This window comes from Rhinichthys klamathensis, unplaced genomic scaffold (genome assembly GCF_029890125.1).
Source record: "Rhinichthys klamathensis goyatoka isolate OS25496 unplaced genomic scaffold, OSU_Roscu_1.1 h1tg000442l_1, whole genome shotgun sequence".
NCBI classification, from domain to species: domain Eukaryota; kingdom Metazoa; phylum Chordata; class Actinopteri; order Cypriniformes; family Leuciscidae; genus Rhinichthys; species Rhinichthys klamathensis.
Genome location: NW_026606938.1, coordinates 463,094 through 477,500, shown reverse-complemented (window position 1 = coordinate 477,500; position 14,407 = coordinate 463,094). Strand labels below are relative to the sequence as shown.

General features: G+C 37.8%; 1 protein-coding gene across 3 annotated transcripts in view; it reads right to left on the bottom strand.

The window, feature by feature from the left end:
- Positions 1–13,755, bottom strand: part of mtus1a (microtubule associated tumor suppressor 1a) — a 40,197-nt gene extending 26,442 nt beyond the window's left edge. Inside the window, exons 1-5 of one of the 3 annotated variants that reach the window (XM_056236246.1) lie at positions 12,147–13,755; positions 10,812–11,031; positions 10,008–10,172; positions 8,614–8,724; positions 8,175–8,276 (exon numbers count right to left, since the gene is read on the bottom strand). In XM_056236246.1, the coding sequence (XP_056092221.1) occupies positions 8,175–8,276; positions 8,614–8,724; positions 10,008–10,172; positions 10,812–11,031; positions 12,147–13,709 (2,161 nt within the window). In that variant the 5' untranslated portion in view covers positions 13,710–13,755. Of the gene's footprint in view, positions 1–2,105; positions 2,528–8,174; positions 8,277–8,613; positions 8,725–10,007; positions 10,173–10,811; positions 11,032–12,146 lie in introns of those variants that run through there. The other 2 variants (XM_056236247.1, XM_056236249.1) reach the window with 2 other exon arrangements.
- Between the last annotated feature and the right edge of the window lie 652 nt (positions 13,756–14,407).

Below are 14,407 nucleotides of genomic sequence, written 5' to 3'. Positions count from 1 at the left end.
CAGAGAATGTAACTAGATTAAAGATACTGTAAAGGTCAGAGGTATGGAGAACGGACTCAATTTCAGAATCGAACTGAATCAAGTTCTCAATTTAGTCTCTTATTGTTGTACTTCCATCAGCAGTCACCAGAGGCCTCTGTGTACAGACAGACAGACGATGGGTTTTCATGTCTTATGAGGACATTCCATAGATGCAAAGATCTTTATACTGTGCAAACTGTATATTCTATCCCATAACCCTACTCATCACAGAAAACTTGCACTTGCACTTGCACTTAAAAAAAAAAAAAAAAAAAAAAACATCACTTAGTATGATTTATTAGCTGTTTCCCTCATGGGAACCAAAAAATGTCCCCACAAGGATATTTTTGGATATTTTTGTGGGGACATTCTGTCGTCCTAACGTACTGTTTACCAGGACCACACATAGACACACAAAAGCCTATTTAAAGAAATAATAAAAGCTTACACATTTTATTTCAAATATTTTCCCTTATGAGTCAACTATATTAAGCAAATTTGTAGGTTCCTTTGAAAAGTGTTAACAGTCGTGTTATCAACCAACTGATCTGTTTATTTGTGCATCAGGACCAGCCCAAGATAGCAACATTGATTCAATGAATAACTTGAGGGCGGGGCTACTTGTTTGGCCAGCTAATAGCAAAAGGGGAAGTGTGCAAAAAAACCTTATAAAAATATTTTTAACAATCTTACTTTTGTTGAGATGGCCTCAGTTATTCATCTCCCAACAGAGAAGGTATTACATTTTTGGATATAAATCCCATATCAGATTATGTGACCAAGCCTTTTTCCCCCCCTGCAACACGGTTGAGCCAAACTTGAATATCCAAATTGTAATTACAGTTGAGTTAATTAGTCTCAATTGTTAAGGTGCTTTGGGTTATCAAGGGAACACTCTTGAATCCCACATACACAGTGATACGGCTCAAGCATTTTAGACCCAAAATGTAATGTATTTGCCTACTATTAAAACTAACAATGGCAAAAATGTGACAAACTCTTGATCTTCATTCAGTAGTAATAGGACACAAGTCTCTTGGACTCATTTAAAGACTTTGTGTAAACTGACTCCCATTAAACGGTAAATGATCTACTTGGGTAAATAATCACAATTACAATATTTCAATACCATAGATAATATCTGCAATAAAAGGTTTTTAAGAATATAAAATAGTGCTTGGCAACAAAATACATAAACTAATGCCTAAAATAATCTGCAGATTGAGACTGCCAAATTGAAACGTGGATAATATGATCATGAAGTACCGGTAAATACGTAAAATTGCAATAATCAAGTTAGTCATGCGTTCAGCTAACTGTACAATATTTTTTTCTACGCAATATGAAAATCACTAATGTGGAAAGACTCCTATATAATGTGTGTCCTATAAAAGGTAAAACATGAAAAAACTAATTTGAACATCAATCAGTTTATCATTAAATTAGTGAAACTGCAAACTGATAATATGGACTTATTTTTGGAGAGATATTTCAGCAGGTGAAACCTTACCCAAATATTTATTGAGATTAAATATAGTCCCCTCTGATGTTACGGACATGGAATAAATAGTAGTTTCCTTATTTGTAATACTCCTTATTTGGCCAGTCACTATAAAAAAGAGAGTTTCTGCCACAGCCATCTGTACTGCATCTCTTCGGTGGGAATTTAGCTTGTCAAAATGTTTACAAGTTTACATTCAACCTACAGTCTGCAGCCCAAAATAACCTGTGAGCATTTAAAACAGGGAAATTAGGTTTCTAGAATTGTGAACCAACTCGCTTGAAAGGATGAATAAAGGTAAAAATTAACTTACTGAATCTACTGACTTGGTAGGTGATCACCAAAACCAAAATTGTGGCACAAATAAACATGTTATTTGCAAAAACAATCCCAGGCTCTATATGTGGTTAGCAAGAAGATGCCTACTGGCCATGTACAAATATCAAATACTCCTTGGCAGAGAGAGACAGTCTAAAGATAGAATCAACACCACATGAGCCAAGACGGCACCTTGAGAGCTACACAGAATCACTGTGCAGAATGAAGGAAAAGCCACATCAACACGTTTTCTGAAGGAACAGACCTGCCTGAAACACCACAGTGCTCTTGCATCCTGACAGCAGCTGGAGGTTCCTGAGCAATCCCTTCGCAGTCAGCCTCACATGGATGTTGGACAGAGAGAATTTGGGAGAGAAAAACATCTTGCCGGAAAACAAAAACGCAAAGAGAAGAACTCTTTATAAGAAAAACAGTCTCAATGTGCACACATGATGCTAAAGCAAAAAAATATATCTGCCAAACAAACGGCAAAGAATGTGATGAAGGGAGGTGGAAGAAAAGATCGGTCTCCCCGTCACACTTTAGCAGCCTAGATTAAAGAGGGGTAGAGCCCCTGAGACAAATGAGGCAGAACAGAAAGCATTAATCCACTGCTTTGAGCTCTCATCCACTGACGCTCAGCATCTCTCGCTCTCCGCTGAGTGTGAAGGAGGTGCAGGATGCTGGGTGAACGGAAGGAAGGAGAGAGGGAAGGGAGGAGTAAACAGCAGAGCAGGAGTGGGTGGGTGGGCAAGCTCTCGCTGGCGTTCTCCTTCATTCACACATGGGGGAGGGTTAAAATGGCGGGAGAGAAAGTAACTTACGTCAAGCTTACAGCAAGATGCTTGACAAGAAATGCACCTATTCCAGAAAAGTAGTAAAAAAAAAAAAAACTAAAAGTTTTTTTTTTTAAAGAAGAGCAGTTCGAGTTAAAATAATAATAATAATAATAATAAAAAAATGAACAAAAAAATGTGTTATTTGTCCCGAGGTGTAAATTCCATTTAAACCTCCATAATAAGAGGCTTAACAATGCAAGGGAACAGATTTCTTTGTGGTCACAAACAGAGCAGTGCCAAGCAACCACAGAAACTGTCTAACACAAGCCTTTGATGCCAGCAAGAATTGAAAAAGCAGTGTGCAACCCACAGAAGACATAAAATTATGTTTGAAATGCAATTATGTTTACGAGGGGCTGACGGCAGCAGACAATGCATGTCTGCTCAGCTCAGGGTAGTCCAAATACTAGAGGCTAGAGTCATATAAAGTTTAAGAAATATCAGGCTTTCACTTAAATATGTCATATCACAAATTCTAGAAAATACAGAGGGGTCCAAAAGTCTGAGAACAAGAAGTGAAAATGGTTCTATTTTGCATTCTTCTCTAATTTAATAAATATTACAAATTAAATTTCCAGCATAATTTCAGGGAAAGGCAGGGTAAAAAATAACCATGAATTAAAATAACTTTTTCTTCTAGATTCAAAATTAGAAAGAAATTATAATAATAATAATACGATTGTATTACATGCCTGCATAAACAAGTTGGATGCAGTTTAAACAATTATTTAAAGTAAAATAAAAAAACCTGACTAATGTGTTGCCTGAATCACATTTCAATATAATGTATTTCTATTGGGTAAATTAATTCAAAGTGATTCTGTCCACATGTGGACACAATTTATTGTAAACTTCATTTGGAACTAAACATATCCTCATAGATTAATGTAATGGCAGGGTCCAGTCTCACTGACTTTTGAGGCAGTTGGTTTGCCAAAAAAGGTCATTTCTGATATCACTTAGTTTCATGCATACACCCAAGACTTAATCCCTGAAAGGAATGCAATGTCTATTCTTAATTACAGTACTTAAGGATAGTAAGAAAGCACACATTACATGTGCCAGGTTGAGAAAGGCTGACTGAGACAAGACAGAGTGACAAATATTCCTGCATTGCTGAGAGGGTTTCAGAGAAAACCAACTGCAACCACAGAAACCGAAAATTCTCGGGCCAGCAGCATGTGTCCAAATTTCAATCTTAACCGTTCTATTTCATCAGAAATGATCTTAAAACAGTTAACTTTTTTAACATCTTAAAAAATACCGAACTTGTCCTTTAAGTTAGACATCAACCTTAGTATTCCCCAATCAATTCATTATAAACAATATAACAAGAAAAAATTATAAAATTATAAAAGAATGGCCATTCATTTTTTTGTAAAAATTGTATAGGGTCGCTAACAACCCGAGGTGTATAACACTGCAAGTATATTTTTCCGCACAATAATTATTCAATTTTTGATGACTGAATAAGTGCAATTCATCTTTATTGATCACAAGGTGTCAATGTCTGATGCACAATGATGAAGTAACGTTTCACTCATAAGCCCCTTTCACACAGAGATTCCGGAAAATACACGGATAATGTGTCCCGGGATCGTTTGATTTTGGTTCATTCACACTGCCAGTGATTTTTTGTAATCTGTGAGTGCATTCACTTTCACACACATCCTGTAAAGACACGTGACGTCAGGATGCGATGTGTAACGTACGCATAGAAAACATGTACACTAAAGCCCAATTTATACTTCTGCGTCGACCTCCCGCCGTAGCTACGTCGTAGGCTGTGTGCAGCGCGCATACCCTTCGGTGTACCCTGACGTGCACCTCTCCAAAAATGTACCAACACGTCAATTCTACGCGTACCGCAAGCGCTGTGATTGGTCTGCTACAACCGCTCCCCGGGTTTCACATGCTCCCTCTGCATGTGTAATTGCGCGTCAAGGCGGACAACGACGCAGAAGTATAAATAGTATAGTAGTCTATAGCGTAGAGGTTCCGGCGTAGGTCCGACGCAGAAGTATAAATCAGCCTTAACACATCACGTACCGTTCCACAAAGCTGGCGAACGATCTCAGCTTCAGCGCAGATAGTAAGGAGCTCCCTGGTCTCTGCTTCAGTTCTAGTTTGCAGCCATTTTTTTGTTCTTTCTTTGTTGATGACGAACACAAACTTTCTTCAAGTCGTGCGATGGCACGTGCGTCAATACTACGACACACCCCTTACGGCATTGGTCCTGGCTTTTGTTCACACAGGGCGCGTTCCGTGACTGATCCCGGCAATGTTACTAGGTCCCCTTCCCGGCATCAATCCCGGTACGTGTTTGCGTTCACACAGAAGGCACTCTAGCAATTTTACGGCACTTTCCCAGGATCAACGCACTGTTTGAAAGGGGCTATAGATACCGCAGGCAGAAAACAAAAGAATAGGGAGTATCATCAGCAAAACTTGAAATGGCTCAGAGATTTACTGCAGAGAAAGTACTGAACGCAATCAAATATTAGTGTCACAAATAATTTCGGATGACCAAACAGGTTTTATGATTGGAAGACACACTTTCTTTAATACAAGGAAACTTTTCAATATTCTCAATATGCCTAGTTTTGATGTGCCAGAAGTGGTTCTGGCATTAGATTCGGAAAAGGCGTTTGATAAGAGTCGAGTGGGCATATCTATTTCGTGTAATGGAAAGCTTTGGTTTTGATGATTGCTTTATTTCCTGGATCAAACTATTGTATGTCTCTCCACAGGCATCTGTGTTAACTAATGGTGTGGTTTCACCACCATTTTTGCTTCAGATGGGCACTATAGGCAAGGCTGCCCTTTGTCGCATTTGCTTTTTGCCATTGAGCCATTAGCTCTGGATTCGTGAGGATGTAAATTTTAAAGGTATAAATCGGCTAGGTAGAGAGTATAAATTATCCCTATATGCAGACGATCTTTTACTCTCTATTTCTGATCCAGAGACTTCTAGTCCCATTATTCTGAACATTCTAAACCATGTTGGTAAAATTTCAGGGTATACGATTAACTTTCATAAGAGTGAGTTGTTCCCTGTAAATTCTTTGGTGAATAACCTTGCATATTCACTCCTACCATTTAGATGGGCCGGGCGGCTGATGGATTTAAGTATTTGGGTATTATTGTGACCATATCTTTAACTGGAATGCATCTTTCTCATTTTGTCCCCTTACTTAAAAAGGTTGAGTCTGACATGGAACAGGCTAAGCTCCCTCTTTCTCTTGCTGGGCATATAAGCCTAATCAAGATGACTGTTCTTCCCAAGTTTTTGTACTTATTTCAACATATTCCAATTTTCCTTGAGAAAAAGTTTTTTATGGATTTGGACAAACGAATAATTTTCTTTTTATGGGGAAATAGGTCAGCTCGAATTAAGAAATCAATATTAGAGCTCCCTAAAAACAAGGGAGGTTTTGCACTCCCAAACTTTTTGCACTATTATTGGGCTTGCAATATCCAGAAATGTTTATACTGGAGGAACAATCTGAATTCTGAACCCCCTTGCTGGGCCCACCTGGAACAGTCCTCAGCACGCCTCTCTTTGCACTCAGTTATATGCTCTCAACTACCATTGCCTACAAACATTAGTTCAAATTTAGTAGCATCTCACTCAGTTAAGATATGGACTCGATATGAATTTAGAATGCACACTGGTTTGCATTGGTCCTCTACCCTCTCTCCGATTTTCAAAAAACACAGTTTTGCACCCTCTAATATGGATGAGGCGTTTCGAATATGGTTTGATAAAGGCATAAAGACCATTGATGATCTCTATGAGAGTGGAGTTTTCTCATCCTTTAATAACCTTTCCAAAAGATTTGACCTACCTAATTCCCACTTATTTCGTTTCTTTCAAGTCAGGCACTTTGTGCAAAAACTATTCCCTCACTTTCCTGGTTTGGATGACCTCCATTGGATGACTTCTTAAAGCTTGGACCACATTCAAAACATTGAATTTCTGTCATTTATAATCTGATTCACAATATTAATCCAGGCTCGGCAAGTAGGGCCAGAGGTGCATGGGAGGGAGACTTGGGATTTGAGATCTCTGATTTACATTGGGAATGTATTCTCGATCTCACTCACACATCATCTATATGTGCAAGACATGGCTTGATACAGTGTAAGATTCTACATAGGGTTTACTATACAAATGCTAAACTTGCTAAAATATACCCCTCTGTCAGCGATGCATGTAATAGGTGCAAGCAATCACCAGCAGATCTCATTCATATGCTGTGGGGATACCCTAAATTATTTGATTACTGGACTAAAATATTAAAAAATTTGAGGGATGCCTTTGCCATAGATCTTGATACAAATCCACTTCTGGCCATTTTTGGGATGACTGTTGATGTTAACCTTTCAGTAACGGTTCAAAAGGCTCTAGCCTTTACTACTTTACTAGTGAGACGTCTCATACTTTTGAAGTGGAAACATGCCTCACCCCCTTCTTTTGATACATGGCTAAAAGAAGTGTTCACTTGCATTAAATTGGAAAAAATCAGACTGTCACAGACTGGTTCTTTAAAAACCTTTGATAAACTGTGGCACCCCTTTTTAGATTATTTACTGTAACTCTCAAGACACTTAAGCTGAGCATTTATTTTATTCTTCAAAATGCTTTGTTTAAGATATCAATATAGTGTTTTTTTTTTTTTTTCCTCTTTCCTTATTGGAAGCTGTAGGTTGTTTATTTGAGGGAGGGTCTTATTGGGGTATTAACAGTGTGGAATGATAATTTCATAAATTCAGTGTTATTATCTGTTGACTTGATGTTCCAAGCAGAAAAACTAATAAAGAGATTTAAATATATATATATATATATATATATATTAGTGTCGCTGTCACTGGATGGTGGATCTGGTGAAGAAGCTGTCAGTGATCAAAATATTGATTTTGCAGATGTAAAAAAAAAAAAAAAAAAAAAAAATAATTGAGATTGCAAAAATGAGCCAGATGCTGAATGTACTGGGAAATGAGCTGACGAGGACAGTGATGATGGTACAAAACATCTGCTCAAACTGAACCCTTCCAAGCTACAAAAGGTAACAAAATATGCTTTATTTTATTCTTCTGTAATAATTACTCTAATATGAGGAGAGTTTTATATTATCACGACAGGTAGAGATCCATCCGTGTTAGATATACTGCAGATCCGGGAGCTAAAGACCTGAATATGTAATAATGATTGGTGAAACATTCATGCATTTAAGGGTTAAAAAATAATCAAAATGTATATCTAATTTAATTGTTGCTTATTGATTAATGACTTATGTCAAATGTTCCTATGTTCTTTTCTTCCTGCCCATGGATGCAGATGAAATTGAGTTCTATAGCCAATTCTGGGGCAGTCTGTTAAATAAACTATTAAATAATCAAAATAATTAATTAAAATATTAAATATATGTATTTTTTCTTTCTGTGATTTTCTGTACACTTCACTACCAAGTTCCTTATAAATTGGGTCTTACCTGTAGGAGTAGCAGGAAGTCTCATGGGTCGGGCTTTGGTAGGGGTTTTCAGAGGACTGCTTAAAGACCTCACTGAACTTGATGATGATGTGTTTTTGCATCCTGTTCCCACAGTAGTGAAAATAAGACAGATTACTTAAATTTAGCGTAAATCAGACTCTAAACAGACATAACCATAGACATTTTCTTTAGTCTAAACAGACCCAAATAGATTAAATAGTTGAAATGTAAAAAAAGCAAAATAATATTTCAAAATTTGACTTGTTTGTCACAATGTAAAAAAATCTGAATGGAACTAAAAAAGGCTTCAGTCTCTTAGCATTTGTTTATTCTTATATTGTTCTTTTGATTTTGGGAGATTCGACTCTAGCCTGTTTGTGTACTAGCCCTTAATCAGAGGTGCAGAATTTAACCCACAGAATGTTATTGAATATATTACCTATACCTGATGATATACTCCAGTTAGGTGGGCACTGCAGCTTGCTTCTTAACAGCGTGGTCCTGCTAGATGGAGGTTTACTACAAGTTCCCATTGAGGATTCTGCATGGTCTGAAAATAAAAAAAAATATAATAAAAAAATAAATAGACTAATATAAATCTTCCGCAGACCTTTAGTAGATTAATTAGTTTGTTGGTCTGCAATGGAATTTCCTGTGGAGGCTTGTATGGGAATCAATATTGATCAAAGCAATAAAAGGTAAGCAGGTTTTATTATCATATCTCTTTTTGATAGCAACCATGCTCCTATAAACAGATGATCTCTCACTGATATCGCACCTTCTCTGATAGGGCGCCACTGCTGTGGTTTGATATGATTTTTGAATCTTTACCAAATGCCACAGTCAGCAGCTATAATACCGAAAGACTTCCGTTACCACATTAGCAAAATAGAAACGCTGCTATCTGATCAAATAACAAGGCATCTTTGTTATTTTCATTATCTCAAACAAATTTGAATATGAACAACATTTGAAATCCACATCTGGATTTCACAAAACAAAAAAAACATTTCTCTACTTACTTCGCCATAACCGTGTGTTAGGTTTTCCATGAAAGGTAGACAACAAAGGAATAATACAAACGCGATAAGATCCGATAAGGAGGCATGTCAAGAGAGTCAGATCACACTGAGCACAAGAGCTTGACTGCTGATTCAAGGTTGAATTAGTAAAAACTTGCTCTGGGAATTCAGTCAAGGTGCCTCCGTGTGCTGACATGACCTTCCATAGAGAGTTAAACATAATGAAGAGAAAATATCCGAATTGCATTTGTAGAGCCTCGTTATTTTCATGCGCATTGCTTTCTCATACCCCTCCAAGTGAACTGAGGCAGAACAAACCCTGCCCCGCAGACATCTGGGCCTGAGTGGCACGATCCATACAAACAACATGTTCATAAACCATGAGAATGGCAAACCATGAAATGAGAGCAGCAGACTGTACAAAAGGTAAAAGAGCATCAGTCTAGACTGAAAAAGCAGCCTATATTTTCATGTCTGATCAAACTGATTTCAGGTCATTGAATCTACTTAATACTTAAACAACTTTATATTTAAGCTGAAAGCACATTCCAAAAGTCGAGATGTTCAAAAATCTAGGCAAAGTACAGTAGATTGAATCCTTTCGAAGGGATTTCATTTTCAGGCTTTGGTTTTAAAGCACCACTGACCTAGAAGGAAATGTGGGTTAGGCTGGATAGCATGAGGTTTATCTTGTCTGAAACAGCCCCTTTTATCCATAATTATTTTTGTAAACCTTCCTCCACAAGGCTGGCAATCTGGGTTTACGTTCTACACAATGGAAAAGCAGTATGGAGACGTACAGAAAGCTCACCTTGCTTTGAATGTCCACTTGTCTGAGGAGTGCTGAGGCTCTTGGGCTGTATTTTGGGCTTCACTGGCAATTTGGAGGCTGATGTTGAAGTTGTGAACACGGCAGGTCTGGACTGGGATCCTGAAACCGCACTCGCACCTTCAGTTAAATGGATTTTGAGCTTAACTGCAATAGGAAAGTGACAAACAATAAATCAATAATTATACATGCCATGTGTCACAATTAAGCATACAGATGCTTGCACTGCAAATTTTTTTTTACAAAAGAATAGTACAATTAAATACTATTATACTAATATCATGTAGGATCATGTGACACTGAAGACTGAAGTAATGATGATGCTGAAAATTCAGCTTTGCCATTAGAGGAATACATAACACTTTAAAATATATTAAAATTAAAAAAGTAATTTTTAAAGTTTTTTTAAAGTAATTATTTCTCAATATTACTGTTTTTATTGTATATATATTTGATCAAATAAATGACGCCTTGGTGAACATAAGATTTTTTAAATGATTTAGAAAGAAGTCTATTACATGACCTGAAATGGTATTGTACAAATAAATTGAAAAAACAAAACAGCAAGTGCTCCTTGAAACTATTTTTATTTTCACAGATGAGGAAACTCTAGGAATTCTACTATAATCTGGCATCACTTGTGTTTCTAATGGCTGTACAGTATATAAAATAAGAAATACACTTTGATCATTAAACCATTAGTAAGACAATCCAGCCAGTACTACAGCATGTACCAATTCACACTGTAAAAGTGAAAACTGACCAAAGAGTGCACTATGCCCTTACCATCAGATGTGCTCAGTTTGCTTCTGGGTGAAGGTATGTCAGTGGCACTGCTGCCATCTTTTCCTGTTGTGCCAGGCTTGAGCTTAGAGGCTGAAAGTGGCGGTCGAAGGTTTGCAGCAGGAACGTGAGCGCCTCCTGTCCGGGCTGGGGATGGCTGGGGGCCAAGCCTGCCTCTGCTCCACTCACATGCTGCTGCCGCTGCTGGCCTGGCAGACACTGCCTGCAAGAGAAGTTCCCTTTCAGCAACTCGCTCCCACACATGCCGCCCCAAGCCTGTGCTCCCCACGCTCACGGCAGCGTTGGTCATAACAGAGCTGAAGAATAGGATTGAAACTCACACAGACCAGAGACGCGAGCAGCTATTGTAATGCAGTCCCCATGAGAAATCTGAAGTCACTGCCAATTTTTTTTTCATTCCCTTCTCCAGCTCTGTAAACATGATGTGATGTTCACATGGAACGCATTTTTTAGACTCAGCTTGCTGCCCTCGCAGCTGTAAAACCGCAATCACACTGAGTAAATACTTTCTCGTTTTTCTCGAATTTGTGCTTTGTTTGAGATGGCAGTCATAATCCTAACATAGAAAGTATAGCTTTGAATGATTTGTGAAATGATTTGTTTACATTTTAAGGTATCTTTTGTCAAAAAAAAAGAAAATACTAATTTAAACAGAAGAACAAACATACTTTCAATGATGTTTGTTCTCACATATCAAGTATGTATATGGTTGAGCTTCTGTTTACCTATTTGATGTGCACTATGCATGTGTGTTGATTCATTTTTATATGTAAATAAAAGCCTAAATTAAATGTGTTCATATCAAACCATTTTTGTCTTTTCTGGAGACTTGGATTAAACTATTCAAATTAAACATTTCTTTTACAATCTTTTTCTGAACCTAGTAAAGCCTCAAATTTTTGGTTGAATGGAGGGACAGAAATCTATCAGGTTTCATGAAAAATGACTTCATTTTTGTTTCAATGAGGAACAAAAGTCTTATGGGATTTGAACGGTAAGTAAATGACAAATTACATTTTGGGATAAACTATCCCTATAATTGCATATTCATTTCTCCATACTCATTTCCTTATTTTTACATTCAGATTACTTTTTCCATCATCTAACGATTACTTAAATTGATTTAATCTTTAATAACACTAATAATTCAATATCACTGTGAAAACCAAGTAACCTTTAGTAAATCTTATGCTATACATTATGATGGTGTGTTATTAAATCCACTTGTAGCAATTGAAAAGATTAATTTTGGATTGATTTTTTCATTTTATATTTTAATATCAGACAATTATCGGTTATTGGCCATAACATACTCACCAACAAACTGACTCTCTGCCTCTTCCCTCGAACATTCAGAGACTCATCCCCCTGCATGTCTTCTCCAGTGGACTCGTGTGTGTTTGCAGGTTTGGTCTTTCCACCCTGATTCTGAGAACATCCTATAGTGTTTTTTTGTGGTGTGGTGAGGTTCAAGACCCTGCTGACGTGTGGATTCTTCTCTTGTGACCCATCTTTACTCGTTTTGGAAGAGGTAGCACTTTCAGACCATCTGCGAGGTCGAAGTTTTGAGGCTGGACCACTTTCTTGGCAAGTGGAGGAGTGATTTCTTTTAGCTGCACTGGAGCTCTTTACACTTTGAGCTGGTGTGGCAGAAGAACTGGTAACTGCAGAAGAAGTGGATTGGGTTGGAGATGACTTCAGTTGGTCCATAATCTGGCTTTCATTAGTTTGAGGGATGGAGCTCGATGAAGTCTTTGGTGTCTTGAAGGGGTTGGTGGCACGTGACATAATTTTAGACTTTATATTACTGAAGTTAGGCTTAGGAAACCGTTTTATTTCTATCTTGTTGCTTTTACTCACTGACATCAAGGATGTTTTGGTCTTTAAAGAGGCAGTGTCTCGCTGCTGACTTATAACTTGAGCCATTGGACTCACTGAATCCCCTTCATCTTTATTCAGAGGTGACTGAGATAGAGATGGGAGGCAAAACGTCTTGTTACTCTCAGACTGCACTGGAGTTGAGGTTTGAGCATTGCCACTGATGTCTAGATCCTCAAAAGCAGTAAGAAGCACTGTTTTACCCTCCACTGGAGTTGAGGGATTGGATCCACCGGTGTTACATGCCATCTTTTGCACATCTTTATTAGATTTGGGATAATGAACAGGTGTGACACATTCAAGTTTCTCAATGCTCAATGACCTTTCGTCTATGAGAAAGGTCTGATTGTTTGCTTGGATGTAGGTACACTCCAAGCCCAGATTCTTGGGCTCTCCTTGTGGCACCTCGGCTAGGCCATCGCACACATCAGGTAACATGCACGATACCACACCAAGGTCTGAAGGTATATCCAAGGAGGTTCTGGACTCCCCGATCAGCGAGATGCTAAGAGGCTGGTCGGTCTCATGCAAGACAAAGCTGTTACTTCTCATCACCATCTCACCAGAGCTCACAGAGCAGCAGTACTCAGTGGATCCACGGCGTGATGGCTCGCAGGAGTCCACTTCAGATAGCTCCCGCTCTCCGCTGTCAGGGGAGGTTTCCGAGCTCCTGTCACTGCCTCTTTCATTGCATTCAGTGTTTTTGGGGTTCACTATTAAGAGAGCCATATTCTCATTCCAGTTGTCAATTTTTGATTTGGCAAAGTCCACAGCAGTTGAGCCGCTTGATTTCACTACCTTTGAGGAAGAAGTCTCAACTGTTGCAAGGCAAGTGATACGGTCCTCCATTTCGACATCAGGAGGACTCTCTGAACTGCCACAACTCAAACTGCTAGAGCTCCTCATGGAATCAGGGGAATGCTCACTGGGGCAGGCGATGTTATTTCCATTTTTGTCCTCAATGGAGAAAGTAAGATTCATGGATCTATGCATGGTCTCCATAGCAATTTGACATCCGAACTGTCTGAAACACTTCTTGTTTTATGATAATTGTGAACTTCAGCACAGGGTTATTCATTGAAGCACATTGTAGGAATGTTCCTGAAAGAAAAAATAGTAAACAAATGTACAGAAATTCCAAACAATACATCTATTGTCTAGATTGATGTGAGAAGTTATAAATAACAGAGGTGACCCAAAAATGTGCTGTAGCTAAAAAAAGAGGGTTAGCTATTAGCTATTGTGTATATAATAATTCATTGAACAAACATATACCCTGGCCAATTACAATTTGGGCAATGAACCTGTTGTGTTGTTGGTCGCAATAAGTAATGCAGTCTACTTTGTGCAGATGTTACATAATCTACTGACTATAAGAGTAATGAGAAAATTGATCCCCTGTTTAATTCTTTATGACTTCTAGAGAAACGCCATTAAAAATGCAAGAGCTTACTCATCGGTTATCAACTTCTAGTCTTTCTTAATGTGGAACTGAAAACCAAATTATGAAGTGTTTTATAAAACATCTTAAAAAAAATAAGTGTACACAACCATAAAGATTTTTGTTTTTTTTGTGTGAAAAAAAGTGTCACTTATGCATTTGAGAATAAATACAGTAAAAACAATAGTGAATATTATTACAACTAATAACTGTTTTCTAATGAACGTTTTAATATTTTAAATACAATTTATTCCTGTGA